Below are 27,778 nucleotides of genomic sequence, written 5' to 3' on the forward strand. Positions count from 1 at the left end.
TACTCTATAACGTACTAATGTCTTACATAGATTACGCCGCCAACACAGACGATTTAAACCGCAACGTTAAACTCTCCAGACGCAATCACACGTCACGCTCCGACAGCGTTTATTTCATTTCACAGCAGTGATGAAGCGATTGTCACTTGTGATACTCAGCAGCACATCACAACAGTGTACACAGTGAAATGTGTCCTCTGCATTTAACCCATCACCCTGAGTAAGCAGTGGGCAGCCATGACAGGCGCCCGGGGAGCAGTGTGTGGGGACGATGCTTTGCTCAGTGGCACCTTGGCGAATCGGGATTCGAACCGGCAACCTTCGGATTACTAGGCCAGTGGTTAGCAAGGCTAAAGCTCATTTATTCACATTCATTCAGTAAGAATATCTACTTTTTAAACATCAGGGAGCACATGGGACCAAATCACACAAGTCCTGTTAAAATATTTGTTGCCTCAAATGATTAATGTCTAATAAAACCACATGAGAGAGTCTTTCCAAACATACACGTGCATGAAGTGCTACAAATGAGCTTTTATTAAGACGGACAGGCATTAAAAAACAAAAAGGGGGGAAAATACATGAACAGGTCACAGTAGGAGATTACAGAAACGGACAAAAGAAAGAAAATCCTTTTCCTCATTAGTATTCATGCCAAAAAGTCTCTCAAAGGGTCACAGTTTTAACAAGTATGTACACTTTTCTTTTTTTAAAAAATAAAGAAAACGTCGTCTTCACAAAACCACTCTTGCGAGGGACGTCTTTTGATGTTTCTGGTGGAATCAGAGGGTCGTCACATCTCCACACGGCGGCGTCTGCGAGCAGTCAGTCCCTCTGCTCCATCTTCACTTTAGGGGGCTTGAGGAACGTGCGGTTCTTCTTTTCTTTCTTGGTTTTGCCTTTGGCCTGGAAGTTCCTCCAGCTGTCCACCCGCCCGTCTCTCGTTTCCTGAAGGAGCGTTAGAATCATGAAACTCATTTATATGCACAAACTGTAATCACGTGAGACAACAGACGGTGCAGTGCTCCTACTATTGTATTTCAAGAAAGGAAATGTGGCTTGTAACAAAAAGTAAAAATACATGTTCTTGCATATTAATGATGGAGAACAAGTGGACACCGGAATTGTACATAATTCCAGTACGCTTGAATGAAAGAAAAATTTTTTACATTTGAAAGGACTGAATCCCACAAAAGACCCTCGCGGGAGTACAAGCGAACCACTTCGCTGGCCAGAATTTGCTGGCCTTCGTCAAGGCCACCTCAGTGGCACCTCGGCGGGTCAGGAACCCTCAACCCTTTGTTCACGAGGGTTCCTTACCCACTACGCCGCCACGGCTCCAAAACATAAGGCAGAAATCGCAAGTGACCCTCACCTCAAAGTTCTTCTGCCACTCGCGGTCTCTCTTGGCTTTTTCCTGTGCCTCGATTTCTTCTTCCCTCTGCCTCTTCCTGAAGAACGGTTTTAAAAGTTATTAAAAGGCCAACGCGCAGGTCAGGATGATAAACCGCTTCCGGCAGTGAGCGAGTTCGGCTTGTGTAGGTGGGAGAGCATCACCTCTCATGCATATCTTTGGCTTCCCGCTCCTTCCTCTTGATCTCCAGTTCTGCAAACAGCTTCATGGTCTGCTTGTACACTGCCTGTCTAAACTGAAATAATTTTTTTTATGATCAGACTCTAGATCTGGTACATCTGTACATCTGCAACCTGACGCGATATACAACGCTATGCTAGAATGGACAAGTGGTTCTGATAAACACCAGTTCTGGATCGTCCTCTTCAACGTCCATGGGCTTCCCCTCCTTCTTCAACTGTTTCTTCTTCTCTTTCATCTATGAAAAAAGGATGGGAGATCAGCTTATTACAGCCGATTCAAACCAGACACGCTATACTCACAGTTACACAGTGCTGCTCACATTATGTTCAACGTATTCCTTTCCAGCATGGATAACATCAACTGCTCTCTTCTTCTGCTCTCCATCCTGGAGTAGCCTGTACGCTTTTTCCACCGCTGTTAGTACGGGGGAAAGCAACGAAATTACAAATCAATGCTAAACACAGGAACACGATGAGGATCGTCAAAACTCATCAATGGCTTGGAGATTTTTTTGAAACCTTTCAGAGCCCCACATCATATCAAATCATTCAAATCACGTAATCAGTGCGGGGAGAAATCTCGCCCAGAACACTGACGTTAGATTATCAACACCGATACCTTCAAAAGCTTGTTGTGCTCGTTCTGCGTCGTCTTGATTTTTATCCGGATGAACGAGGATGGACAGCTGAAACGGCCGGGTTAAGCATGAGCATCTCGACAGAACCAGCGGAGAAAACTCAGTTGTTAACGGATCGACGTTGTCCGCTCACCTGCCGGAAGCGCTTTTTTATCTCCTCGTCAGTCGCTTCAGGATCTAACTGTAGGACCTACAATGAAAGAAAAGTTCCCATAATGCTGTGCATCACGTACGAGAATCTCTCCAGACTAAAACACACAGTGACTTTCGACAAACCATAGAAAATGTACAACATTGTAACCTCACATCTCACACTCACCTCAAACGGATTGAGGTTAAAATACGACGCTCCGGGCCTCAGTAACCTGTCGATCTGCTGCTTTGGGGTGAGCACAGAATCCCTTTTCTCGATCTGCTTGACCTGACGAAAAGAACACAACACCGCGTTTAATTAGTCCCCGATTTACTTACCTCAACCGAGCATTAAAACAGAGCCAGGGTTACGGATCCAGTCCACGGGGACTGACGCTCATCCTTGAATTATGTCGCGATGCTGCGGTTGACCTCAACATTGGTCAACATTTTAAATCCGGCAAGGGATGAAAATGGCCGAACTGCTCGATTAACACTTCAAATGGTCTGCTCGCTTTCTAAATCACGCCCGTTGTACAGCTATAGCCGCACCTTATTCATTTAATGTAACAGTTCACTGCTGAATTTAAATGCCACATTAAATGAACGTTTAATGTGTGGTGAGTTTCTAGCCTGAAACACGACTAGCATGCTAGCCGGCTAGTGGTGTTGTCAGGCCACGCGAAGAATGAACCAGAGAAACGTTTTAACTTCAGTCACGCAGTCGCGACCTGTATGTACAACACACCTAATGCACCCACACGTGACATCAGAAGCACTTACCTCTGTATAAAAGGTCTGAAACAAATCGTCTGCGCCAAGCCCCGGAGTAGCAGAATCTCCTGCAGCGGCAGCCATCTTGGCTCAAGCAGGCTTGGGTGTGACGTTGTGTCACGTGACATTTCCCTACATGCAACGCTCATAAAACAGCGACAGCACAAACCCTTACAAACCATTTATAACATTTACAAAAACCCACCAGATGCAATACTATTGAAAAACTTAGATTTCCTTCATATCAACTATGTCCAGACATTAAAGTTGAGTGAACGCTACGTCCTGTACGTCCACAGGAAAATAACCCAGTGTCTAAAAATAGCTCATAATAAATCATACTGGATCATATTGTTCCAGAAATTCCATGTCTCCTCATTGATGGAAGGGACGTGAAACATGGTCATCATTATGGTTTAATCTGACTGCCACACTAATAGAGATCTATTAAAGCTGTAGTTTTGGAGCACCCCAGGTTCAAGGCTGGGTAGGTACAGTTTTCGCCCCTCGTATTGTTGTTCTGTGTGAGACCCCAGAGTCGGGTACATGAAGAAAGCCTGCGATTTGAGGACAGTATGATGGTGTGCTCTGTGCCAGCCACACCAGCAAACCTGGCCCCATGGTTTAAAGTAAAGTAAAATTACTACGTTATAACAAGTAAGAAACACTAATTTACAGCAGCACATCTTTATTGAACAGAATTAAAATGTATACATAATCATACATTAGCATAGAGACAAATACCTCATACAAAGAGTGCATTAGAAGACATTATAGACTTCTCACACACACACACACACGAGGTAGTCATGATATAAATGCAAAAGGCTAGTCCATTTAAAAAAAAAAAAAAAAAAAGTATTAACTTGATGTCCCTTCAGCCTCTTCTTTAGATGCAGGTCCTGCAGAAGCCACTATAAAAACATAAATGTGTTTAGCTACATTAAAAAATATATATATTTATACATAAAACCATGATCAGACTTTTCATATACCTTCTTCCATAACAGATAGAACACCCTGGAAGAAAAAGACTCATACAACCAATTTGGGCCACTGATTGAAATTCTGACTAATCCAGGCTTCATCTGTGACCTTGGGCACAATGACTGATATACCTGTACTGTGAAGACAGAGAAAAGAGGCCATGTTAACAGATACACAGGTAAGATTGATATGCAGTGGTAATTCCATTACTTTGTGAAGTATGATTTAACACAAAAAATGATTTATCATCTTTCTGAAATAAGAGGGATTGGTTGAGGGGAAAAATGAGCATACCTGTTTGCACTTTGTGGTTACTATTACCTTTCTCTGCTCATAGGAGACACACACCATCCACTATAATCATATATAAATCAAATGCTTTAACAAATTTAGGCGAGTGGAGCCAGGTACTGTAACGGAGTACTGGAAGATGTGATACAGCGTTAAATTCCTTACCCAGTCAGTGGCGACCCCATTCACCTATACACTTCGCCTCCAGCAGAGATCTGGATGAGGCAGCCCTCCTGACAGTCAGGTGAAGACAAGAGCAACACATCAAAACTCAACCCTGAAACACAGCTGTCCCTTGGTGACAACCGTATAATAAAAGGTTCCACGCTGTTTGTCCAATCCCAGCTGGTTTGGTTGGGTGCATTGCTAATACCTGTAGATACCTGCTCAATATAACGCACATGAATGATATTTGAATTCCCAAATGGAAATTATAATATCTCAATAGAAACGTGTACAAGTGTGAAAATAGCACGCCATACACAAACACTGCCGGGTGTGCCTTCAGACCATTGTCACATTGTTTGAAGTCTTCAGTATGCTTTTGCCATCTAGCGGCGTGATAAGGTTAATGCACTTCATTGGGACAAGATGTCGCTTTTGTGCTCCATGTCTGGATCACCCATACTATATAATTGATATGATACGTTGGCCCATTAAATGTTTAGGCATTTGTAGAACCAGATGATTTGTCCACATGCACCAGATGAATTATGGACCCTGAAATCAGTATGGACTCCTGTGTATATGAAAACAACCCTGGACTAGAGGCATAGTGCACTGTCAAAAAGAAAAGGCCGTTTCTGAAAAGCACTCATAGAAAAATGGCTGAAAGTGAGGAAGAGAGGGGACTAAGTAGAACCAGCTCACCCTTAGTGAAGAACACAGCAGTGGTGTTCCTCAGGCTAGCACTGCCACACGCCACCTGGGTGAGTCGAATGAGAAGGGACAACACTTTAGGTTTGCACTCACACGACCAAACACAAGAGTCGTGCTCTCTTCTCTCTCTCATCGCTTCGGCCTGTGGAGAGACAGGAGAGCTTGGGAGTCCGTCCTGCTGAACTTGAGAAGAATTTTAACCCTTTGGACTTCAGTGGAGTTTTAAGATCCCAATTGGGTATCTCTGTTTTGAATTGGTTTTGGTGGACATATGAGGAATGTTTGAATGTATTTGTACGAGCCAGAGAGGGAAGTTGTACAATTCTTGCATGGTAGGGCTGTCAAAGTTAACATGACAATTTAAGATCACTATTTCTGTTGGTCATTTTGTGTGTGTAGTATGTACAAGTAATAGAGAAGAAACCAATCGAACCCCTGTAGTTAACTAGTACACAGGGGGCTAAGAAGCAACAAACACCACACAAAGGAAAGTGGCCGTACAAACATTTATCAACGCAATAACTTTAACAGCCCTAATATTAAGCAAAGTGATTTCATACTTTTCTTATTATACAAAAGCAGATCACTAAAACAGGAATTAACACCCAAAATACTGCGCGGAAATCTGTTACTGTTATTCTGTTCCTGGAGTTTCAGACCATGTTTGTAAGCAAAGGGTTAAAATCCAGTTTTACAGCCCCAAAAATTCGCACAAAGTGACCCAATGACTGCCACCGGCACATTGTTTTCTGATATGTCGATGCAAACGAGCACGAAACGCTTCAAAGTTCAAATCAAATTCTTGGGACAATATATATTTTTTTGGTTTCCGACCAATGAATGCTCAATTTGTGTTTTATTGAAATGGAACAAACAAAAAAAGTTATAAATACAAACATCAAAGAACAAACTGCGGCGGCTTTTAAGGTAAGCCAAACCAAGTTCTAACGAGCATTTTCAAAGAGAGAAAAAAAATAACGCCGTAATAATTATTTCAGGTTTAAAAACACAATTGAACTACTTCTAGAAACGCTAGACATACAATGTAATGTTTAACTCTCTGCTACAAATTTTTTTTCCTCCTTCCAGTGGATTCTTTTCTCCACTTTTGCAAAAGAAAAAAACAACAAAAAGCCTCTAGCCGTATATGCCATAATATACAAGCAAATGCAATTAGTAGAAATTAGAAAGAGGTGGTGGTCCAGGTAAAGAAAAGTGAGAATGGTGGGTTTGAGGGACATTAGTTTTCTGCAAGGCCGTTTCATGATTTTAATGTCCTCTCAGACTTTTGGGAGAGAAAAAAAAACTAAAAAAAATTCCTTTAAAAAAATGAAAAAAAAAAAAAAAAAAAAGCGTTATAGACTTTAAAAGAAAAACCACAAAAAAAGAATAAAAGATATAAAACACGTCCCACGTAACCACAACAGTATGAAACAATTTAGGGAGGGGGAAAACAATGGGAAAACAATTTTTACATTCTTCAGGAACAACAGGATTTACAGCCAATCAGAATCCGTACAGCCAATTCTTGTTATGTCCATATTTTATTCTGTTTCGAATATTTAATGATGAATGAAGGACAAGAGTCAATCAAATACTGCGGCCAAATCACTTTTCAGGATTTCTTTTTCTTTAAGTGTCATTTCTTTTCAGACAGAATACCTTTTACTTCCACTGCTGCCCATAGGAATCCTGGGAAAACTCCAGGGTGTCATTACTGTAACCATAGTTACCAGAGAAGTCGCCCCCTGGTTGCAGCGGCTGCTGGGCGATAGGCTGAGACCCCCAGTTCTGCTGATTGTTGGTCTGCCGGCGCTTGGAGTCTGGCTGGTTGAAGACGTCCGCCTTCCTCTTCCCACCCACGTTGCCGCCGCGGTTCCCTCTAGCCCCCCGGGCGCCACGGCCCCTCTGGGGCTGGAAGGGCCCACCACGGCCGCCACGACCACCTCGAGGAGCACCCATGGGAGCCCCCCTCGGGGAATAGCCCCCTCGTGAACGGGTGGGTGGGGCACCACGGGCTCTGGGCGGAGGCGGGCCACCACGGCTGGTGCGGCTGCCTCTTGCCCTCATGGCATAGCCATCATCATAACCGTAATAAGGATCATCGTAGCCACCTCTGTAGTCATAGCTATAGTAGTCGTCATAGTACTCCTCGTATCCGTAGTAATCAGGGGGGTAGGCGTAGCCGCCCCGGGAACCGCGCCCCCTGCCACGCCCAGGGGGAGGCATGCGGGGTGGTGGGTAATAGTAATAATCATCATACCTACAAATGCCGAAGAGAGCATGTAAGTTGTGAGCCCGCCAGAACACACCGGTCCGAATGAAACCAGCCTGCTCCTATCGTTCTCACCCTGTGTTTCTGGTGGTCTGTCGTTGTGCCTGACGTTCTTTCCTCTTCTTGTCTGGGGGCTTTGCCAGAACAATCTCAATCTCCTCTCCTCCCAGCTCCTTGCCATTCATTTCCTCCATCGCCTAACAGAGAAAAGGTCAATAAGTCACTGCCTTCCAATATTAAATCATGCAAATAAAAAAAAATTAATGACTGTAAAAACGTCCACCTTCACAGCTGCATCACGCTCCTCAAAATGGACGAATGCGTAATCTTTCAGCTTCTTAACCCGCTCCAGTTTGCCGAATTGAGAGAAGGTTTTCTCCAGCAGCTCCTCGGTCACTGCTGTGGCCAGCTTACGCACAAACAGAACTTTCACCTGATCGTGAGCAGAGCGAGAGGTTAAAAATCCGTCATGTATTTAGGAATATTTTTTTACATTCAACGGACATCGAGAAATATCTGACCTTCGCCATGACTTCTGGGTCGGGCTCAGCGACCGGATCGGCCCATTCCACCGTTACGGGATTGCCCCACACCTTCACCTTGCCACTCATGAGTCGGCGCCGGGCCTGAGCCGCTGACTTGTGATCCTCATACTCCAGAAAACAGAAGCCGCGGTTCTTCTTCTTGTCATCGGGCTGGGTGTAGAGGATGACCTCCTGCAGGCCCTCTGCAGCAACACAGAAGCCATCTTTAACCCCAATGTCTAACAGAGACTATGAAAACAAAGGCTTAAAGGCAGAATATCTTTGTTTGCTCAAAATGGCTTAATTTGAGAGATGCGGGTTGTTGGAAAGAAACAAAATTCAGGACCAAGCTGCATGTTTGCCCAACCTGTAACTTTGCCAAAGTCCTCCAAGATGCTTTCCCTCGTCTTGTTCTTCGGAATCGACCCCACAAACAGCCGGTTGTTTGCAACAGAGATGCACACGCCAAGGTATTTCCCGGGTCGGATTTCGTAGTTGTCACACTAAATTTTCAAACACAAGAACACAGCTATAGTTTAAAAGGACACACAGTCGGGTCATTTGGCACTTCCCAGACGCATGCTGGGCAGGACCTACTAGTTTCACGGCTTCTTGTGCTGCCTCCTTGCTACAGAAGGTGATGAACGCGTAGCCCCTGTTCTGCCCGGAGAGCGGGTCCATCATTAGCCTCAAGTCCCAGATGGATCCGGCCTTCTCAAACAGCGGCACCAGTTCATCCTCGTACAGATCTCGTGGGATCTTTCCCACAAAGACCTACAGGAAACAACAGCCATTAAATAAGCGGGTCTTGCAGATGCAGTGCAAATCAGATGTTATGAACTGTGAACAGAATTATAATTATGAAGTAAAAGTCAACTCATAACGTAGGTGAATACCTACTTCTGTTCCAATACCAGGTTGTGTCCCAGAAAACACTGTTTCTGGAGGGGGTCCACCATACTTCCTCTGACCTGTAGTGACATCGAGGGTGTATCCCGTCCTGTCAAGAAGCGCCTGTGTGGATAGACCTTTCATTACGATTTTTAAAATCCAAAGTCTGACATTTTTGGAGCAACAGAGAGAACCACGTTAGAAAACTAAAGACTTTCAAATTTTGTAAATATGATAACATTTTCCGACCTTTATCTTCGACTCATCAGGACCCTTCGTTGATTCCTGAACTTTGCTCCCCTGCTTTTCTCTCTGCCGGTACGTCTTCATGACCCCACACAAAAAAGCACTTTTGTTCTGTGTGAACAAGGACAATACATATTGGAAACCGTAAGAAACCAGACGTGGTTTATATAACGGCAAACTGGATCAGTGATGAACATACGGACCTGTACATGGGACAGATCGCTCTCTTTAAACTGCTGTAGAACAGAAAGTGCTCCGTCTTCGTTGAACTCACGCAGGGCATCAATCGCCCTCTCGTCTAAGTCAGCATACGCCACAAGACCTTTGAAGAAAAAGGTTATTTAAAGACAACAACATTACATTTGCACACCATGATGAAGATATTGTCAATTTTAGTGACTGATCTAATTTAAGATTTGATTTATCTATGGCATACATATTTCTACACAACCTGTTGACGAGACAACAGGACTACTCGGCTCCGTAAACTCACCGGTCTGAAAGATATTGTCAAGGCTCTCCGCAACTTTCTGGGGAAGGCCAGCATCAATGAGGGTCTGGTAGTTTTCAGTGTGCTCGGCTGAAACATCCATCGGCTCCTCCTCCTCTTTGACTGCAGCGGAGCTGCCGTTCACCTCAGCTGCCATCCTTCTTTATAAAAAAGCCAAAAAGACTGTTATAAATAAAGAAATAAAATTATAAAAATTAACAAATATTAAAATTTGTTTTAAATAAATAAATAAAAAAAACACCAAGTCAACACACAGTTTATGGCCTTTGTGTACCAAAAGCTTAATTCGTACCTGAATTATTTGCAGCTATTTACCAGTTAAGGCGGCTAAGCGAAAGTGGGAACCGCAGGAATTGTCTGGAGCGCCAGGAAACTAACGCTGCAGCGTTAAGGCATAAAACGAACATCTGTTTCAATATTCCACACTCGCGGAATAAAAGAATAAATAACTAGTGCGCGTTGTGCACTTAGCAGCAGCGCCCGTTCGCATGCACTACTTTTTACTACATGTGTTTTGTTACCGCGGTCCGCCCACTTCGCGTGTTAGCAACGCTGCTAAGCTAACCGGCAAACGAGAGAAGAAAAAAGCGACCTCACCGACTCAAAAACACGGATAAACCATTTCACTAGAGAGCAAAAGTCATTCCGTCAATTGCTGAAATACGAGTGGCCCTTCTTAAAAATGCACAACAGAAAACAAAGCCAGGAGGCATATTTTGCCCCGCTGCTAGCTCGCCCGACCCGAGGCCTACCTGGCGGAATTCAAATAATCCACCCGCCAAAAGCGCCCAAACGGGCGTCCAGCCGCGGCTCACCTGTGCTGCCACGCGATGGGTCGATTTATGCAGTCGATGCGCTCAACCGGTCGATCGTCGGAGCTCCGCGGGCGCGTTTAACATTTAAAACGGCGTGATTTCGTGGCTCTAGCGCTACCCACGAGACAACCCAGGCGAAGCCCGTCGCGCTAAACAACGCCACTTCCTCGCCGTGAAGGCCAGCCCCCCCACGCTGGCGTCAGCGCGGCGGACGCGCGCACGTACGACGTCCTGCGTGACGTAGCAGCGTTCGAGAATCGCAATGGCGGCTCCGACAACGCAGAACTATTATTTTTTACTTCGTATCATTTATTTTAAAGTGACTAGACTGTTTACGACTGAATGTTTAAGTTTATATACAACATAACATTATTACATAACGTTATATACGTAAGTACGTTTTATGTTGCCTCACAAGATGTTAAGAGTTTGCTGACTAATTACATGGTTCATGTAATTAGGTGTTATTTACGTATTTACGAACGTAACTTTACATTTCTGCATAACCTTCTGTTCGTTTGCGGAGAAATGTCGGTGTTTGTGGTACAGCAGCAGTGCAACAGAGATGTACGAAAGCCCTTTAGATATAGGATATATAAAACCATGTTAATATTAATCCTGCTTCAGGGTTGAACCTGGGTTTGAAGTACATGTCCTTATCACATTTTCAGAATATTTTATTGTATAATAATTCATCTACACGGTATGTTTTAAACGAGGTTTCCTCTGTATCTGTTGACTTTTAACCCCGTCACTAGATGGCGCAAAAGACTGCGTTTAGTTAACTAACTTAAATTCGATGGGTTTATTTAATTACAGTTTGCCTAAATTAATTTTAATCTGTATTAATCTGAGATTTCCGGATAAAATTAAATATATATATTTATAAATGTAGTTTTTCCGTTATTGTGGTGTGGTGGGGCATAACAAGAACAAATTTTCTTACAGTCCATTGCCAGTGAAAAAACTATGACAAACTATGACAGTGACATGTCAATACTTGTTTCCATACATGAAACAACATTGGATGTCATTGTGCAGCATTTAGGAATGCATCAAAGTAAACTGTTTCTTTAAAAGCATATGCAAATGATGAAGTGTCTCTTTTGGTCGCTTTCAGGATATAGCCACAGACCACGTACCTCAAAAAAAAGAAAGGAAAAATGGGGCAGACCAAGCAGTAAAGTGACCTTCTTTCAAAAAACATAAAATAATCAATATTCATTACATCATTTTGCATTTGGCATAAATTCATTGCACTGGTATCAACCCGCTAGGTGTCACAAGAGACGATTGGTTTTGCTGTGAACGGAAAGCCTTGGTTTTGATTGGTCGTCAGTTTGGCATGTAGTTACCAGGGCAAATGGCGTACTAGACGTTTTTTGGATCTCATGTGTAGTGCTTTGTTTTATTATTACTGAACATTTTGCACTGTATTATCAGTAACCTATTCAGGATATGCATGCTGGTAATATATTTTTTATTGTGGATTTTGTACAGATCTGTCATTGTGAAGTTCAATAAAGTTACATTAATATCACACTTTCTTACTTTACAAATGAAAACTCATGCAAACTTTTCCTATCAAATTCCTTGCTCTTCTCTGAACATTCACAAAGGGGTTCTCATTTTTTTAAATAATTTTTTACACACTGGAAAATGTACAGCTTTCCCACAATTTCAAAAATGTTCATATTTTGAGAAACATAGTAAGCTGCGGCACACAGCTGAATGACTGGAAGTTATAAAAAATAATACTCAGTTTGCTGATTGAAAGTTTTGCTTTTGATTCATTGTCATTACGGTGTCATTATTTGGTTACTAGAACATCATTTAAGCTTGAGGTTTTGCCCGAACTTGTTTGACCAGTTTTCGATTACAGTCCGTGGATCTTGTTCAGACAGTAATAAGATCAATGTAAACATGACACTTTTTCTTTCCCTCACTGCAAACTCAGGCACATTTTGTCAGATCTAATTCCATGCTTTTCTCCGAACATGGAGGAAACAGAAGGGCATTGCAAGGCCTCTATTGGAGGGTTATTTACAGCCAACAAGAAGATAAATGCAATGGTGCCGTAGACAAACACTACAAAAAAATGGCGAACAATGTGGACAAACAGTTCCTTCGATAGCTCAGCTGGTAGAGCGGAGGACTGTAGTTTTAATGCCTGTAATCCTTAGGTCGCTGGTTCAATAACGACTCGAAGGTCTTTTTATATTTACGTGCTGTCTCAGGAAAACAAAGAGCATCCTGAAGGACCCCAGCCACCCTGCACTGTCACTTTTTACTTTCCTGCCATCAGGCAAAAGACTCAGGACAATTCACACACGCACATCACGATTCAGGAACAGTTTCTACCCCAGTGCCATCAGGCTATACAACACATAGTATGAACTGCACTGTCACTTAAATTATGCACCATCACTTTATTATGCAACTTAGATATATTCACCCTTCTGTGACTTATTTATTTATTGCTGCTGCACTTTGTCTTCTATGTCTTCTATGTATCATGTTCTATGTTCTGTCTATGTGGGAGAGGTTTTCAAGTAAGAATTTAATTTTGCTCTGTACGCTGTACTTTACATATGACAATAAACTTCAACCTCAACCTCAACCTCCAAACTTCGAAAGACAGACACTATAAGAATGTAGTTTAAGTCCTTCCCTATTACTATAAATTACACATAGAACGATAATAACAACAATCAATACGTACAGAATCGTTGAATCCACATTGCCACGGGAATTAAGATCATACCTACTACTGATCATTGTGTACAGAACAGTTTTACATGGCAGTGAACAAGTAAACCATGTTATCTGGGACAATTTAATTCACTGCCATTGGCATTTAATAATAGTAGCTAAATAGCTCAGGGTTTTAGCTCATATAGGCATATAGTTCGGGACAAACACCTGCATATTCAGTACAAAGCAGAAATGCACAGCCTTAGAGGTATGCCCACAGACCACCTAACCACACCACAGCACCCAGATGGAAGACAGACCAAACAGCCCAGAGAATCTCAGCATAACATCACAAATGTGTCTCGATAACTCAGAAGGCGGTCGCCAGGGCTTCATTCAGCCCTGCGCCCCAATAAATAAAGGAATGGCATCATGGCATCTTGTTTTTTAAACAGCAGAATTGTTCATGTGGCCAGTAGGTGGTACAAAAGACTGTTGTTTGGGCTTTTGATGGGTCCACAATTGCATATTTAGTTGCCAGGTAAATATACAGGCTTGAGGTTTTTTTTTTTTTGACACATTCGTTCGACGCGTTTTTTAACCTTTTTAAACTATGGCGCTTTTGAGGAATATTTCCGTCTCTGGATTATATCATTATTTTTTTATTATCATTGAACATTTTGCATAGCATAATTAGTGAGGTTGTACTAAACCAGAAAGTGTTGTTTTGTATTGTTCTGTACTCCTGTCTTTTAGTAGGCCGAGTTCTGTTTCGGTCCAAGTTCAATTACAAATGAAATTTCAGTGGCTCCTGCTAGAAAGCAGGACCTTTCATTTCCCGAAACTGTAATTTCATTTACGGGAAATCACGAGGTCATATCGTGCAATTCCTGAAGGTGGACAGCCGTGGTGCTCTTCAACCACTAGACACACTCAGAATAAGGGACTTTTTCAAGGTAATTTTTTTTTAATCCTTTCAAGTAGCCGGGCCAGGGAAATTCAGGGGATTATCGGCATTATGACAGGGGAGTTCAGGGCCAAAAAAATTAATTATATTAACAACCCATTTTTTTTCAGGGGTGGGGATCAACACGAAGAGAGAAACCACAATGTTGTGTTTATGTCTCGTGGCATTCCGTAAGGAATGTGGTGGCATTTCAAGACTTCAGTCCTCGGCGCAACACACGACACACCCAGGATTAAAGGAATGCAAACCAGAGACCTTCTTCTAAAAACTGATCCAAAACGAGGAATGCCCAGGAAGGCCCACATCCCTTTATAAAAAAAAACCAGACGGACGTTATCCTCATGTGAACTACGGGCTGCCCTGACTCATGCTTTGTGGTTGTAATCCTTTACCGCATCACATGAGCTCGTATTTTTTCCTGTCAAGTTTGACTGCCAGTGGCTGTGCTGAGCTAAAGCTGTTTCAATCTGTGTGGATCCTTCACATTGAGAAGAATAAAAAAAATAAAAACCCAACAGCGAATAAGGAACCGGCAGCAGCTTGCCTCTGTCAGAGAAACCAGGGCTTGGCTGTTGTTTGGCATCATTCTTGGCTGAGTCAGGTGCCACAGCAGCAGCATTTTACTGAGACTAAAAGAGAAAGAGAGCTGGTGGGTACTTTCCAACTGTCCGTTACTGCGGCACGCCGGTTATACTATTTCACCATTGTCTCAGATACACAACACGGGATACGAACGGCAGAAGACACGACCCATATATCCTCTGACCTGCAATAGTGCAGCCATACAATGCAAAGTAAACTCTAATAAGTAAACACAAATATGGTGTATTATTAATCGATTCAGAAGTTTGGGTTGTACTTCGGCCTGGGAGACAGTGTTTCAGTATACTACACCCCTCTCCTGCTATCGTGTCGTTCTGATACGCTGGTTTTAATTCAGAGAGAAGGAGAGATGGGGTCACATGCACTTGTAAGCATCATTAAATGAAACTGTATTTATCATATTGATGTAAGAAATAATAACACTGGTTTCTAATGAAGCCCAGGCACTACAACGACCTGTAAAAAGATGTCCTGTGTTGTACAGCCCCTTCGCTTTACAAACGTGGATTTCCGCATCTCGTCGGCCATTTCAGGACTGTTGGAGTAAAATGGTGCCCCGTTTGTGCTTGTATCCGTTAGGGGGTAGTAGAGCACAGGCACGTGTTTGGCAAGAAATATGTATATAACAACTACAGATATGGAAAAGGAAGGTGCTGGGGCTTTTCCAGCGTGTTTCTCGGTATTCACCACAGGCCCCAGAATGTGACACATTAAAGGCAAACCATAGCAGCGTTATGCAATCCCAGGGTGAAAAAAAAAATCAATGGTCATAGCTCAAATCTCAAAATTCCAGTATCTTAAATAATATCTACTCATTCTAGACTGGCCACATACACACTACAGGACCACCAACACAGCGGACACAAACTCTACACTTCCCGCCACAGTACGTCGTGCAGAGTGGGCTGAGAGACGAGGCACCGGAGCACGACATTAATAAAATGGCATTCAGAGCACGTTGCTGTGGACGAGGTCTAAATGACAGTCGTCATTAGCAAAAACCAACAAGCTATACCTGTTGGTCAACCAGGCATCACACAATGCAGCTTTACACTGTTACTTATTAACCTAAACATGAACTATATGTATATATGTTTGTTGCTATTTACAATCATTTTTATTCAACTTAATTTCTCTTTATATGTGAAGTTGAGTGGCTCTGACTGAGTTCAGGCCGTTAATTCAGATTCTGACAAGTGCTTATTAATCAATAACCAAATCTTGGGCAATTGGCCCTCCTGCAAATTTCAGGTTGTTGACATGATGAAAGGGTGGCAAAGTGCTGATCGGAATTCGTGAGGGTGCCTCGGATGCCAGCCTCAGTACTTCATTCTTCCGTGTTGTTCTTGTTTTTAAGCCTTAGAGAGGCAACTAAGAAGTAATAAACCTCTTTATTACTTCTGCCCTGATGTTGTGCATGTCTGTAAATAAGATCCTGATTGTATATTGTAAATTTTGCTCTCTTCTGTATATTATTTTGTATTGTGTTGCTTGACAGACTCCAAACCAAATTCAGTGCCTACAAACTTGGCCAAGGCACACGATTGTAATTCTTCTGAATTAATGGCATGTTCACACATGAGAGCAGCGCAGTTATGCGGGAGATGGTCTGATCGTTGTAACAAGTTCCTTATTTCCGTATTCAAAACACAGATAGCCGCTGCGCTTCAAACTCGCCGGGGAATGGCCGCCATTTTAGGTGCCGCACAGTAAAATGGTGGCCTGGCGTTCAACTTTACCTGCTCCACCGTGTGACTGTGTTCCCTGTAGGGGGTAGTGGAGCACCGGCACGTTCACGTATTGAGCGCTGTGGTTATAATACCGTGTGCCAAGACGAGAGAGAAAGTGAAGGTACGATTCGGGGACTTTCCAGACTGGGTGTGCCTTTTGGTAATAACCATAGACACCATCCTGTACTCTGAACTCTGAATACCAACACGTAGAGATATGTTGATATTGTATCTATGGGTACGACGTTTATGTGCAATTATAAATAAAATTCTTAACCCAGAAGAAGTCCTTGTGGCAGAAAACAATAATTGGTCTGGAAGACCAATCAGACATTTACATATATTACATTCCATATTACAAGTAAACATTTTGCCCTTGAAATTGAAATGATTTAAGCAGAAGAAATTTGTAAGCGTAAGGATTTTGTGGACGAGGTCACAGCATCCCCAATACAGCTGCTCTTTGTGGGAAGTTCCTGCTTTGGTTAAGGAAGGCCACTGATGTTGCTGAAAAAGCAACTGCTGGTTCTGATGGGGATGTGCCAGAACACACAGCGCATCACAGTCTGTTGTGTATGGGGCTGAGAGGCGGCAGACCAATCGTGGATGTCCATTCTGACCCGTGTCCTCTGAACTAGACCACCGAGCAGTGGAAGAAGGTGTCCTGGTCTGATGAATCACATTTTCTGACACTGAGCAAAGCACCGTCCCCACACACTGTTCCCCGGGTGCCCGTCATGGCTGCCCACTGCTCACCAATCGTGATGGTTAAAAGGAGAGGACGCATTTCACTGTGTCACCATGTGCTGTGTATCACAATGACAATCGCTTCACTTTCACTAATTAATAAAACAATTAATGAGCAGTGGTTTCTGCAAATGACCCTTCAGCTCCGGTGGAAGCAGAAAAAACACACAGATGTATAAATAAATTATTGAAACGTATTATTATGTATAGTAGATATGCAATTATTCGTTATTTATCTATTTAGGAAATAGTTTAAAACTATGTTAATGCTTCTCCGTAACAAATTTCGGAATGTTAATCATATACAGGAAACATAAACTAGTAAAGGTTGTTGTTGGTTACTGATGTGGGTGGCTGGACACCTCATTCCTCTATGCTCATAAATGCAGTCATGTCAAACTTAATTTTTAACCCCAGTCCATGACAATAACGGATACCTGGTGGGACTTACAAGGTTCTGGAAATGAGGTTTTCTGTGGGAATCTTTCCTGGCCCTCTTGTCCCTTTTTTATGCTCCTCATTCCTTCCACTCATACAACGTACTTCTCACACTCACAATACATGAATATTTTGGATTTATTGTTTAATTTTTTTAATTAATAACTTCAAGAAGTACTCAAGGAGGCCAGGTGATCTAAGGAGGCCAGGTGATCTAAATTTCATACAACTTGCTCAGGGCTTCTAGCTCTTATTTTACTATTATTATTTGTTCAGAGTGACAAGTTTTCATTATTTAAACATAGATATTCGTTTGGGATGTATTATCGATAGCTGTATTGTAATGGCATGTTTCTCTCTAGTTTGCTGTTTCCTACATAAATGCAGAGAGGCAAACAAACAATAGGTTCTTGGTAAATTCTCAGGATGACTCCATGCAGTGAAAAATAAGCAGCCCTCATGCTTACCAGGCAGCCAGCTGACCCAACCCCTCTACCGCAGAACCAACAACAACAGGTTTCTAGATACACTGACAAGACAAATGATGCCTATTATCCATGCAAACAACGATGAAAGAACGATGAATATTTTATGGGTCCATGTACACTGGTAACATTTTACACAACCAGACAAACCCATTCAACAACAGAAATAAAAATGGACTTGTTTTGTGAGCTGTGTTTCAAATTTTAGGCTGGTATTCTACGGTTAAGTAAACCAATCACCCCGGCAAGGTCTGGTGAAAAGCAAACCAACCTGCAGAACAAGATCTGCTGTGGCACTGCCAGGAAGAGTACCAGTCACACACACACACACACACACACACAGAATCAGAGGGGGAGGGGGAGACAGGAAGCAATGGGACTTTATTAGCACACAAGACAGACTCATACACCGACTCACAAAAGAAATCCGAATAGAAGCGTTTCTTTAATTCTCAGTGAGAATATTTTATTGGTTTTCACTAATGTTAAATAATATCTCTAGTTTACAGCAACAGCAGAAAATGTACAACTTGATAAAAAATACAGTATATTTACAGTTCAGGAAATTTAGCATGCACATGATGCTGTCAAGAAAGCTGTTCATTGGGACTGGCCTCCTGTAAAAGTGAATTTCTGGTTGAGAGTTTTCTGATGTTGATGTTGTCTGCCCTTATCCAAGTCCTACTGTGTCGATCAATGTTTATATGTCTGTAGATGTATTTGCCTTTTGTCCTGTATGCTGTGCTTTTGTTGAAAGTCATGCAAATGTGTCCTGTGTCTTTTCCATGCTGCGTCCTGACACATTATTTTGGTATAATCCCAAAATTGGCTCGTGGAACTGTTACCTCCAAAATATATACATTTCATTAGTTTTGCACTTTATATAAATGTGAAAATGTTGCAGTAGCCTGTAGGAAGGGTGGAACGTGCATTTTTACATAAATTGTTAATGCTGCCCCTGTGTTGTGTTATGATCTGTGAAGAGTCTCTCTCTCAGTCGGTAGTAACTGCCCTTCTTGTCCATCAGCTCTTCGTGAGTGCCACGCTCAGCCACCGTGCCCCCGTCAATCACGACGATCTGATCCGCCCTCTCAATGGTTTTCAGCCTGTGTGCGATCACCAGGAGGGTCTGATTGGGGCAGTTGGCCAGGGTTTGCTGGACCTGTGGCAGAAGTCGGCATGTTTTTTTTATCATTTACGTTTATGGCATTTATTCAGAGCGACTTAAAATCAGTAGTTACAGGGACAGTCTCGCCGGAGACACTCAGGGACACAATGGTAGTAAATGGGGTTTGAACCTGTGACTTTTGGTTCATAGGCGAGTTTGTTACCCACCAGATGACTACCACCCATAATAGACATAACACAAATCATGCCTATACGTGTGTTTTAACTGAATGTTTTTTGATGGAGGATGCAAATGGAGGTTTTCATAAATAGAATATAATGAAAATGCGGCAATATTTAACTTTTTTTTCCCCCCAGATGCTCACTGACATGAATGCAATTGACTTTAACCAGGTTTGACTCATTGAAGCCAATGGAACAGGAACTTGTTACATTGAGTGTCCTTTTAAAGAAAGAGTTCGGCGTTTCCCTAAAGGTGTTTATGGCTTTAGAATCAATAGAGGTTTGTACTGTGATGTCTGGGCTTGACAACAAAGGAGACTAAATATGGAGGGGGGTTGTGCACTATCTACACGTGTGAATTTTAAAAAAGTAACACAGTCACTGTACCATGTTTTCGCTCTCCATATCCAGGGAACTGGTGACTTCGTCCAGGATGAGGACCTGGGGCTCTCTGACCAAAGCCCTGGCGATAGCGATCCGTTGTTTCTGCCCACCAGCCAGCAGACTGCCCCGCTCCCCAACATCTGAAACAGGACAAAAACAAAAGGCTGTCGAAATACTGCAGGCTGTTTAGTAGCACTATACCTATGTTCTGGATGAGTACCTGTGTCATAACCTTTCTCCAGCTGACATATGAATTCATGGGCGTTGGCTTTGCGCGCCGCCTCCTGTACCCGCTCCAGAGAACAGTTTTCCAGACCGTATGTGATGTTGTCCTTGACCGAGCCAGAGAATAATACTGGTTCCTGCCCCACCATTACGATCTGTAGATATATACATTTACCATAAATTCTTATTTTATGTACAAATAACCTCTTATTACATTTATTTAGTTTACTGTTGTCTTTACCTGGTTGTGAAGGTACTTATGCTGGTAGCTCTGAAGCGGCTGTCCGTCCAGTAGGATCTCTCCCTGCTGAGCTTGGTAGAATCTCTCCAGGAGGCTCACACAGGTGGTCTTACCTCCTCCTGAAGGCCCCACCAGAGCAGTCATCTTACCAGGCTTCAGCTCCAGGGAGAAGTACTAAATACAAATACATCAAGTGTCTTTGGACTTAAGCATCATAATTATCTTAATATTCAGTATTTAGCCCAATAATGTACCTTTAAGACCTGCTGCTCAGCCTGGGTTGGGTAGGAGAACGTGAGGTTGTGAAACTGGACATGTCCCTTAAGGGTGTCTGGCTTCAGGGTCCCTTCGGTTTTGACCTTTGGCTCCCGGTCCAGGTACTCAAAGACTTTGCCCGCAGCACCCACTGAGTTCAGCATGTCCCCAAATATGTAGATCAAAGTCTGAACAAATACTTTTTTGATAAATATCTCAACAACTTTTTTGATAAATATCTCATCAATTAAAAATTCCTGCCAATAACATAATTGTAAAATATCTTAAATTTCTGTCTTATGAATGAATCACTTCAGTAAATTATTGAAAATGCATGGAAGGTTCGATTTTTACCAGCTAGCCACACTCACCCTGATATTATCAGCCATGTCAGACTGGTAAAGGAGGAAGGAGACCAGATTCCCGGTACTCATCTGTCCCGACTGGATGATTAGCCTTCCGTAGTACAGCATTGCTACCTTCACGGCCACCTCTGTCAGCTGTGTACAGTGCACACACAACACAGTTCAAAACCGAAACACAAACATGATGGCGTCCACATACGGTTCCCACCAAGAGTACTGAAACAACCAGGCCAATTTATTTGTTTCTCATTTCTTTCCATGGTATTTAGAGGTAGACATGGAACAGAAATGTATTTATTGCACAGTAGAAAATAATGAATTGGCCTTACTGTTCTGTTACTTTTGGAGGAGTTCTAATATTTTGGTCACTTTATCTATATGTTTATCTTAATGTTTCTATTTTTGATGATAATTTGTCCACTATTTTTGTATTGTCATGCCTGTACTAATGAAAGGTGAACAGGCAGGTATTATACCCTTCGGACGAGCAGGTACACAGCTCGGACCGTGTCCCTATGAGTCTTCAGTTTGTGGGTGTCCATCAGTCGGGCGTCGTAGCGACGAGACTCGCTCCGCTCTGCATTAAATCCGCGTACTGTGCGGATGCCTGACACAGCCTCCTCCGCAGTGTCATTAGTACGCGCCATGGAGTCCTGCACCTCCTTGGAGAGCCTCTAAAATGTAGAATGGTGAGGAATTCATATTTAATCTCTCTGCTTCACATGTGTATCTGTGGGGTCTGTACCTGGTAGTAGGTATCGTAGATGTTCTGAGCCAGGCCGGTTAGTGGTGTCTCCATTAGCATCAGCACTGTGAGCTTCCAGGAGAGGCTGAGCATCAGAGAGAGCATGCCCAGGGTTCTAATGAACGTCCGCACAAGAACGTTGACATTCAGGGCCACAGCTCGAGCCATCAGATTGGTGTCTGTGGACAACCGGGAAGTGATGTCCCCTGCACGACAAATACAGATGACTTCAGGTCTGCAAATCACATTTACATTCTTATGTTACAGTGGATTTTGGTACTAGTTTCTATGAAGGTCCTATGAAGATGTAGGGAAGATTTGAAGTGAAGTGATTGTCATTGTGAAACACTGCAGCACAGCACGGTGTGACACAACAAAGTGTGTCCTCTGCTTTTAACCATCACCCTTGGTGAGCAGTGGGCCGCCATGACAGGCGCCCAGGGAGCAGTGTGTGGGGACGGTACCTTGCTCAAGGGAACCTGCAACCTACCTACCTGGCAGGGGAGATACCATGATCAAGAAGGCGGTTCACCCAGGGCGAGGCTCAGCCATTGCACTTTGGCTGTGCTGACCCCTGCAAATTCCCCAAATGTGGGAATCTCGACTGCAAATTTTCTGGTAGTTGGGGACTGCGTTCACTCTCCCCTGATTTTTTTTATGGGGCAGTGGTGGCCTAGCGGTTAAGGAAGCGGCTCTGTAATCAGACGGTTGCCGGTTTGAATCCCGATCCGCCAAGGTGCCACTGAGGTGCCACTGCGCAAAGCACCGTCCCCACACACTGCTCCCCGGGCACCTGTCATGGCTGCCCACTGCTCACTCAGGGTGATGGTTAAATGCAGAGGACAAATTTCACTGTGTGTGCTGCCATTTCATTTCTTATAATTTAAGCTTGCAGTGTACTATAGTACAGAATATTCCTCTCAAACACCCATGACATGACATTCGTTGGCCTACCTGTTTTTGTTGTCTCAAAAAAGCCAATCTCCTGCCTCACCAACGCCCCAAACAGCTGGACTTTGACTCTTTTGGTGAACCGACCAATGGCACACATGAAGAGGCCGCCTCGGCTCCCTGCACTGAAAGAGCTGTAATAATTTGATTCTAAAAATGTTGCAATGCATGTCCGTCTTTCTATGTACCTGTCCCCTCTCACTCTATATATGTACACACACACATAGACACAAACATATATATGTGTTGAAAGCTGAAACAATTGGTAAGTGTAAGGGGATATGGCATCAGTCAGCACTACTGGAAAATGCAGAGCAGACAGGCACACTGATGATTTAGTCAATGCTCTACTGGGAACCTTTTGGTTCTGCTGTCAGGGTGGTAGTATCCTAGTGGGTAACACACTAGCCTATGAACCAGAAGACCCAGGGTCAAATCCCACTTACTACCATTGTGTCCCTGAGTAAGACACTTAACCCTGAGTGTCTCCAGGGGGGGACTGTCCCTGTAACTAATTATTGTAAGTCGGTCTGGATAAGGGTGTCTGGTAAATTATGTAAATGTAAATGTGAAATGCTTCCAATGCTTCCACCACCCTTAACACTTATGCAATATATACATACAAGTAAATGGTGATCTATTTGGTGATCAAGGGAGGACAATGTGCCCTCCTACACATCAGAAATGGCTCTGGATCTCAATCCAGTGGAGCATTTGTGGGATGTGCAGGTCTGATCTGCTTCCACAATAAACATTTAGACTTCTAGTGGAGCTCATGCCTGTCAAGGCTGTTGTAGTGGTAAAACAGGAACCTGCTCAATATTAAGCAAGGGTGGAAATGTCACATCATCTCGGTCTCTCGAGTGCGTTCAACTCAAAATGCCCATGTGAAAAAAATTTATACATTTGTACTGACCTGCCCAATGAGAAAAGTCCCATGAAGACAATAGCCATGAGGAAGTCATTCCACTGGTACTGAGACTGCAGGATGTCGATGACCTTCCCGGTGTAGAAGGGGATGAACATCTCACCTGCCCACACACACATACAGCAAATAACAAGTCTTCATTGTAAAACTCAAGTGCATTTATGATGTTTAGGTTATAACACATTCGTTGGACTCACAGAGGACAGCTAAGGCGAGGAAGATGAAAGCGCCCAGCATGAACAGGAAGTCGGGTCTGTAGAGTCGGATGACCCTCATGAAGAGGACCCGGGCCTTCTGCTTCTTCTCCGTCCCGTTACTTTCCCCGTTCCCGTCCGGCCACGTGACCTCCCAGAAGAAGCAGGCGACCCCGGCAGCAGCCAGACTCCCTGCCCACAGCCTGAAGCTCTCCAGCAGGCAGTCGCTGGCCAGCAGGACCCGTCCGGTCTCCACCACCGGACCCAGGGCGCAGTGGGTGGCGAGCAGGCGCCGCAGCGCCGGCCTGAAGCTGCCGGGCGCGACCAGCGACGCCCCGCACGCCGCCGCACACCGGAGACACGACGACAGCCACCGTCTCAGCAGCGTGGAGGCCACGTGGCCGTCGTCCCGCAGGGACCAGCCGAGGTCCAGCAGATACACCAGCGCCAGGTCCACGCACACGGCCGCCACGGTCACGGCGAGCGCGCGCGTTCTCTTCAACATGACCACAGCAAAACTATAATAACCCACCACGTTATCACGGTGCACGGACACAATCAGCTGGAAGGAAACTAGAGGTTCCACTTGCTTTCGTTATCCAGAATTCGTTCACGGAATTCCCCTAAAAAAAAAACACGCGTGTATTTCTGGATCAACATCACTGGCAACTTTCAGGAGACTTGGGCTGCTTTCTGGCCAGGCCCATAAATAATCCAAATGATGGAGGTGCGCTCCCCTGAAGGACAGGAGCTCATCTAAAATTCTCCGTTTTTTATTTACTAGTTATATAATATTTATAAAGCAAATAAAAGTATCAGCATATCAATGTTGTGCGTTTATTCACACATTACATTACATTTTTCGAATATCCGAACACGTATATAAGCGTATATGCACACCGGCAAACATTTTGTGTACTTTGTGTATTTTGAACATTATTTAAAAAATAATTTAAAAACTAGTGAAATGAATTATTTAATTTTTTTTGTCCTGCTGAACATGTAGGATGTACTCCCTCACACCGAACCTGCCCAGGTTATTTTCACCTAGAAACTGATGATGCAGCTAGGAAGAAAAAAAATTTCTTCCACATTAGCCATTAATTCTCTAATGTTCAGTTTAACATACATTTTGTTTCAAAAATCAAGAAAAATCTCAGACAATTTTCACAGGGCGTTTCACATTAGTTTATTTTAACAAAATAAAACTTACAAAGACTATATCACACTATTAGTGCTAAAGTGATTTGATTTGCCACATGACTTTCCATGCGTTTTTCTAGGCCTTTTGGGGAGTTACTATGTCGTGTCAATGGTCCTTTGCTGAAATGTTCTACTTTCACTCATCAAAGAATGTGGGAAGTTCGTTGCCAAGTACACATTTCTCTTCTGCGCCTGTCTGGTCGATGGTGACAACGTAGGCCACACCGCCGCTGGAGCCATCCCGACCCATGGCCAGTGCGAGAGCTAGAGGCAGGAGCAGAGAAATTACAACAATTACTGTGTTCTTTTTTGCAAAGAACATCACTTATGTGTTTTTACAGAATTACTCTCAAAGTTTAATTATAACCGATGGGTCTTTTACCAAACACGAGGTGCAGCCAGTGGCCGAGCCAGGACATTTACATTTACAGCATTTATCAGACGCCCTTATCCAGAGCGACTTACAATCAGTATTTACAGGGACAGTCTCTCTGGAGCAACTCAGGGTTAAGTGTCTTGCTAAGTGGGATTTGAACCCGGGTCTTCTGGTTCATAGGCGAGTGTGTTACCCACTAGGCTACTACCACCCTTTCAGTGGGGTGGGATCATTTTGTGGTGGTATACATGTCTCACAAAAAATACAGGCCTATTTGAACGCAAAAACCACACACCTCTACAATATTTGGAATACAGGCAGTGGTGGAATATATCAAATAAATGCCGTTGTTTGAGCAGAACAGTTTGGCCACGCCCAGTCGGATCTCATATAAAAGTAATAGCACACCTCACAATAGACTACTAACTTTTTGATATTTAGCTTGTCAGTGTGTGCGCTCTGATACGACCCGAATTAAGTGGCAAAATGTACTATAATAATACGTCAAACTGCGAGGAAAGTGTTCAGAAATGCCATTGTGACGTAGTGTAGCAACGGCTGTGACGTGGTGTTTGCAGTGGCCAGGATTCAGCGTGAGGTGGCCATGGCCGACCCCCAGCCACCCCACCCCTCCACCACTGGCTGCAGCCTGGGCCCAAAACACTGGAGTCTTTGAACTCCACAATTTTTGGCAGCCATTTTCAGCAGTGAAGCACGAGTTTGTGATTAGGTCTCGCTTTATCTCGAGACACATCTGGTTGGTTATTGTGAAATGACATTCATGTTTGTTGAACATGAAATGACAGTGCTTTGAGATTAACTTATGAGTCATGGCAGGGGTCATTGCGATTTTCTAATTGCATTCAGGCCAATCGCGATTATGGTTAAAATTCAATAAACTGTTCACCCTAGCTCTGCGGTAGTCTATTCCTATGATGGAGCACAACTTGTCTTAAAACCACAGAGAGTATTTGAAACAAACTCACCATTAACAACAAATTCCTGACTCTCTTTCCGACTCATGCCCTTCCGATACTCAGCATCAACAAAGCCGTAGATGTAGGAGCTGCCAGAGCCACCAATTGCAAAGGGTTGTCTGCATAGAAGGCCTTCCAGGGTCACATATACCTACATTCAGGGTATAAATACAGCACGTGAAACGGCGGTTTTTAAACAGAAGAAGATGTTTCATAAACCTCTTCTTACCTGTCCACCACCTCTCCTGTCCCAACCTGCAACAATGAGATGTGCTGACAGCTCCTCTTTGTATTTATAGGAAATGCTCTTCACCAAAGTGGCTGCAGAGCGAACCAAGGGGTCTTCTCCCACCTCCATACTGACCATGTACAGGACAAAATTAACACATTTTGGAGGGGAACTACTAATTACTAATACTTGTACTAAACAGGTACTACACGGGTAGTAGACAGGTGGTAGTAGACCGGCTTTCTCGTTTGTTCGAGGAAGCCTACCTGTGCACATCAAGCTGGTAGTTGACGGCCTCAGCCATGGTCTGTGCATCAGCGGCCGATCCCGACAGGGCACAGTAGATCTTGTCGTGCAGCACCGAGAGCTTATTCATCACCCGGTTCACCACTGCTGCTCTGCAACACCAGCACAACCTTTACATTCACGTTCATAAGCACACCATGCACACCATGCACGAAACACAGATGCAACCAGGGACATTTCCTCCTAATTACACATAAAACACACAATCACGTAATTCTGATGGTTAATACGGAAGCAGGACGAGTGTGTGGTGGGAAATGTTGGACGTGGAATGGAGTGGGAATCTCACCCTGCGGACACGCGAGAGTCCGAGCCAATCACGACGCCTCCTTCAAACTCAACCGCTATAATAGTGGTCTGTGAACACAATGCATTTACTTTTTTTAAATCAACATTAGTAACAGTAATGCTTAGGGGTAAAAAAGATCCCAAAACCTTTGCCGCGAACTTACCCCCGTTTTGACTTCTTCGGAGAGCCACCCGGGCTGCAGCGATTCCTCCAGCATTTTCGGCAGTCGGAGAATGTGACTTTATTGTTGAATGTATATAATTTTTTGTGGGTTAGACTACCGAGGCTCGACCGATATGTATGCGAAAAAAATTTTTTTTAATATCCTACAGCCTCCCTGCGCCGCGTTCCGCCATTTTCCGGGTTCAGATGAAACGAAAGCAACGAGTGAGAAACAAGACACTGAACTCACGGCGACTCGTTTTTACACGGTCTGAAACGACTTTTAAACTTCTGACGCGTGAAATATCCCTTCATTTTCATTCTCATTTAAATAACATGACCAATTTAAATTTTTTTATTGTAGCATGTTAATTG

At 43.5% G+C, this 27,778-nt stretch overlaps 4 protein-coding genes and 1 non-coding gene across 15 annotated transcripts; 1 reads left to right on the forward strand and 4 right to left on the reverse strand.

Annotated features, from left to right (window-relative positions):
* Positions 1–514: 514 nt before the first annotated feature.
* Positions 515–3,273, reverse strand: LOC114770315 (dnaJ homolog subfamily C member 8-like). The gene is made up of 9 exons (XM_028964124.1): positions 3,150–3,273; positions 2,554–2,655; positions 2,368–2,424; positions 2,216–2,282; positions 1,917–2,011; positions 1,761–1,832; positions 1,558–1,649; positions 1,376–1,451; positions 515–948 (listed from the first exon to the last, which is right to left on the reverse strand). The coding sequence occupies exons 1-9, from the start codon at positions 3,222–3,224 to the stop codon at positions 826–828; spliced, it is 759 nt and encodes a 252-aa protein (XP_028819957.1). The 5' UTR covers positions 3,225–3,273; the 3' UTR covers positions 515–825.
* A 693-nt stretch (positions 3,274–3,966) lies between these two features.
* Positions 3,967–10,738, reverse strand: LOC114770484 (heterogeneous nuclear ribonucleoprotein R-like). 11 transcript variants are annotated; one of them, XM_028964455.1, is made up of 15 exons: positions 10,560–10,738; positions 9,727–9,884; positions 9,437–9,555; positions 9,237–9,344; positions 8,997–9,110; positions 8,694–8,870; positions 8,464–8,599; positions 8,094–8,299; positions 7,856–8,005; positions 7,648–7,769; positions 7,031–7,560; positions 5,289–5,343; positions 4,584–4,651; positions 4,136–4,263; positions 3,967–4,054 (listed from the first exon to the last, which is right to left on the reverse strand). In XM_028964455.1, exons 2-12 carry the CDS (start codon positions 9,878–9,880, stop codon positions 5,324–5,326), a joined length of 1,836 nt encoding a protein of 611 aa, XP_028820288.1. In that variant the 5' UTR covers positions 9,881–9,884; positions 10,560–10,738; the 3' UTR covers positions 3,967–4,054; positions 4,136–4,263; positions 4,584–4,651; positions 5,289–5,323. The 11 variants fall into 11 exon arrangements, with proteins under 11 accessions (XP_028820288.1, XP_028820287.1, XP_028820285.1 ...); XM_028964454.1 differs by having other exon boundaries at positions 4,136–4,481; XM_028964452.1 differs by having other exon boundaries at positions 5,289–5,439.
* Positions 10,739–18,663: 7,925 nt separating this feature from the next.
* Positions 18,664–24,411, reverse strand: LOC114769990 (antigen peptide transporter 2-like). Its single transcript, XM_028963543.1, has 11 exons — positions 23,865–24,411; positions 23,656–23,770; positions 22,743–22,873; positions 21,789–21,994; positions 21,520–21,717; positions 21,050–21,178; positions 20,678–20,866; positions 20,424–20,597; positions 20,178–20,337; positions 19,961–20,097; positions 18,664–19,385 (listed from the first exon to the last, which is right to left on the reverse strand). The coding sequence occupies exons 1-11, from the start codon at positions 24,364–24,366 to the stop codon at positions 19,170–19,172; spliced, it is 2,157 nt and encodes a 718-aa protein (XP_028819376.1). The 5' UTR covers positions 24,367–24,411; the 3' UTR covers positions 18,664–19,169.
* Positions 22,275–22,438, forward strand: LOC114770901 (U1 spliceosomal RNA). The gene has a single exon (XR_003743492.1). It is a non-coding gene; the product is annotated as a U1 spliceosomal RNA (small nuclear RNA).
* Positions 24,412–25,025: 614 nt separating the features above from the next.
* On the reverse strand, positions 25,026–27,643 carry LOC114770685 (proteasome subunit beta type-9). The gene is made up of 6 exons (XM_028964784.1): positions 27,405–27,643; positions 27,242–27,309; positions 26,913–27,044; positions 26,647–26,776; positions 26,427–26,568; positions 25,026–25,328 (listed from the first exon to the last, which is right to left on the reverse strand). The coding sequence occupies exons 1-6, from the start codon at positions 27,456–27,458 to the stop codon at positions 25,201–25,203; spliced, it is 654 nt and encodes a 217-aa protein (XP_028820617.1). The 5' UTR covers positions 27,459–27,643; the 3' UTR covers positions 25,026–25,200.
* Positions 27,644–27,778: the final 135 nt, after the last annotated feature.

Source organism: Denticeps clupeoides, chromosome 20 (genome assembly GCF_900700375.1).
Source record: "Denticeps clupeoides chromosome 20, fDenClu1.1, whole genome shotgun sequence".
NCBI lineage: Eukaryota > Metazoa > Chordata > Actinopteri > Clupeiformes > Denticipitidae > Denticeps > Denticeps clupeoides.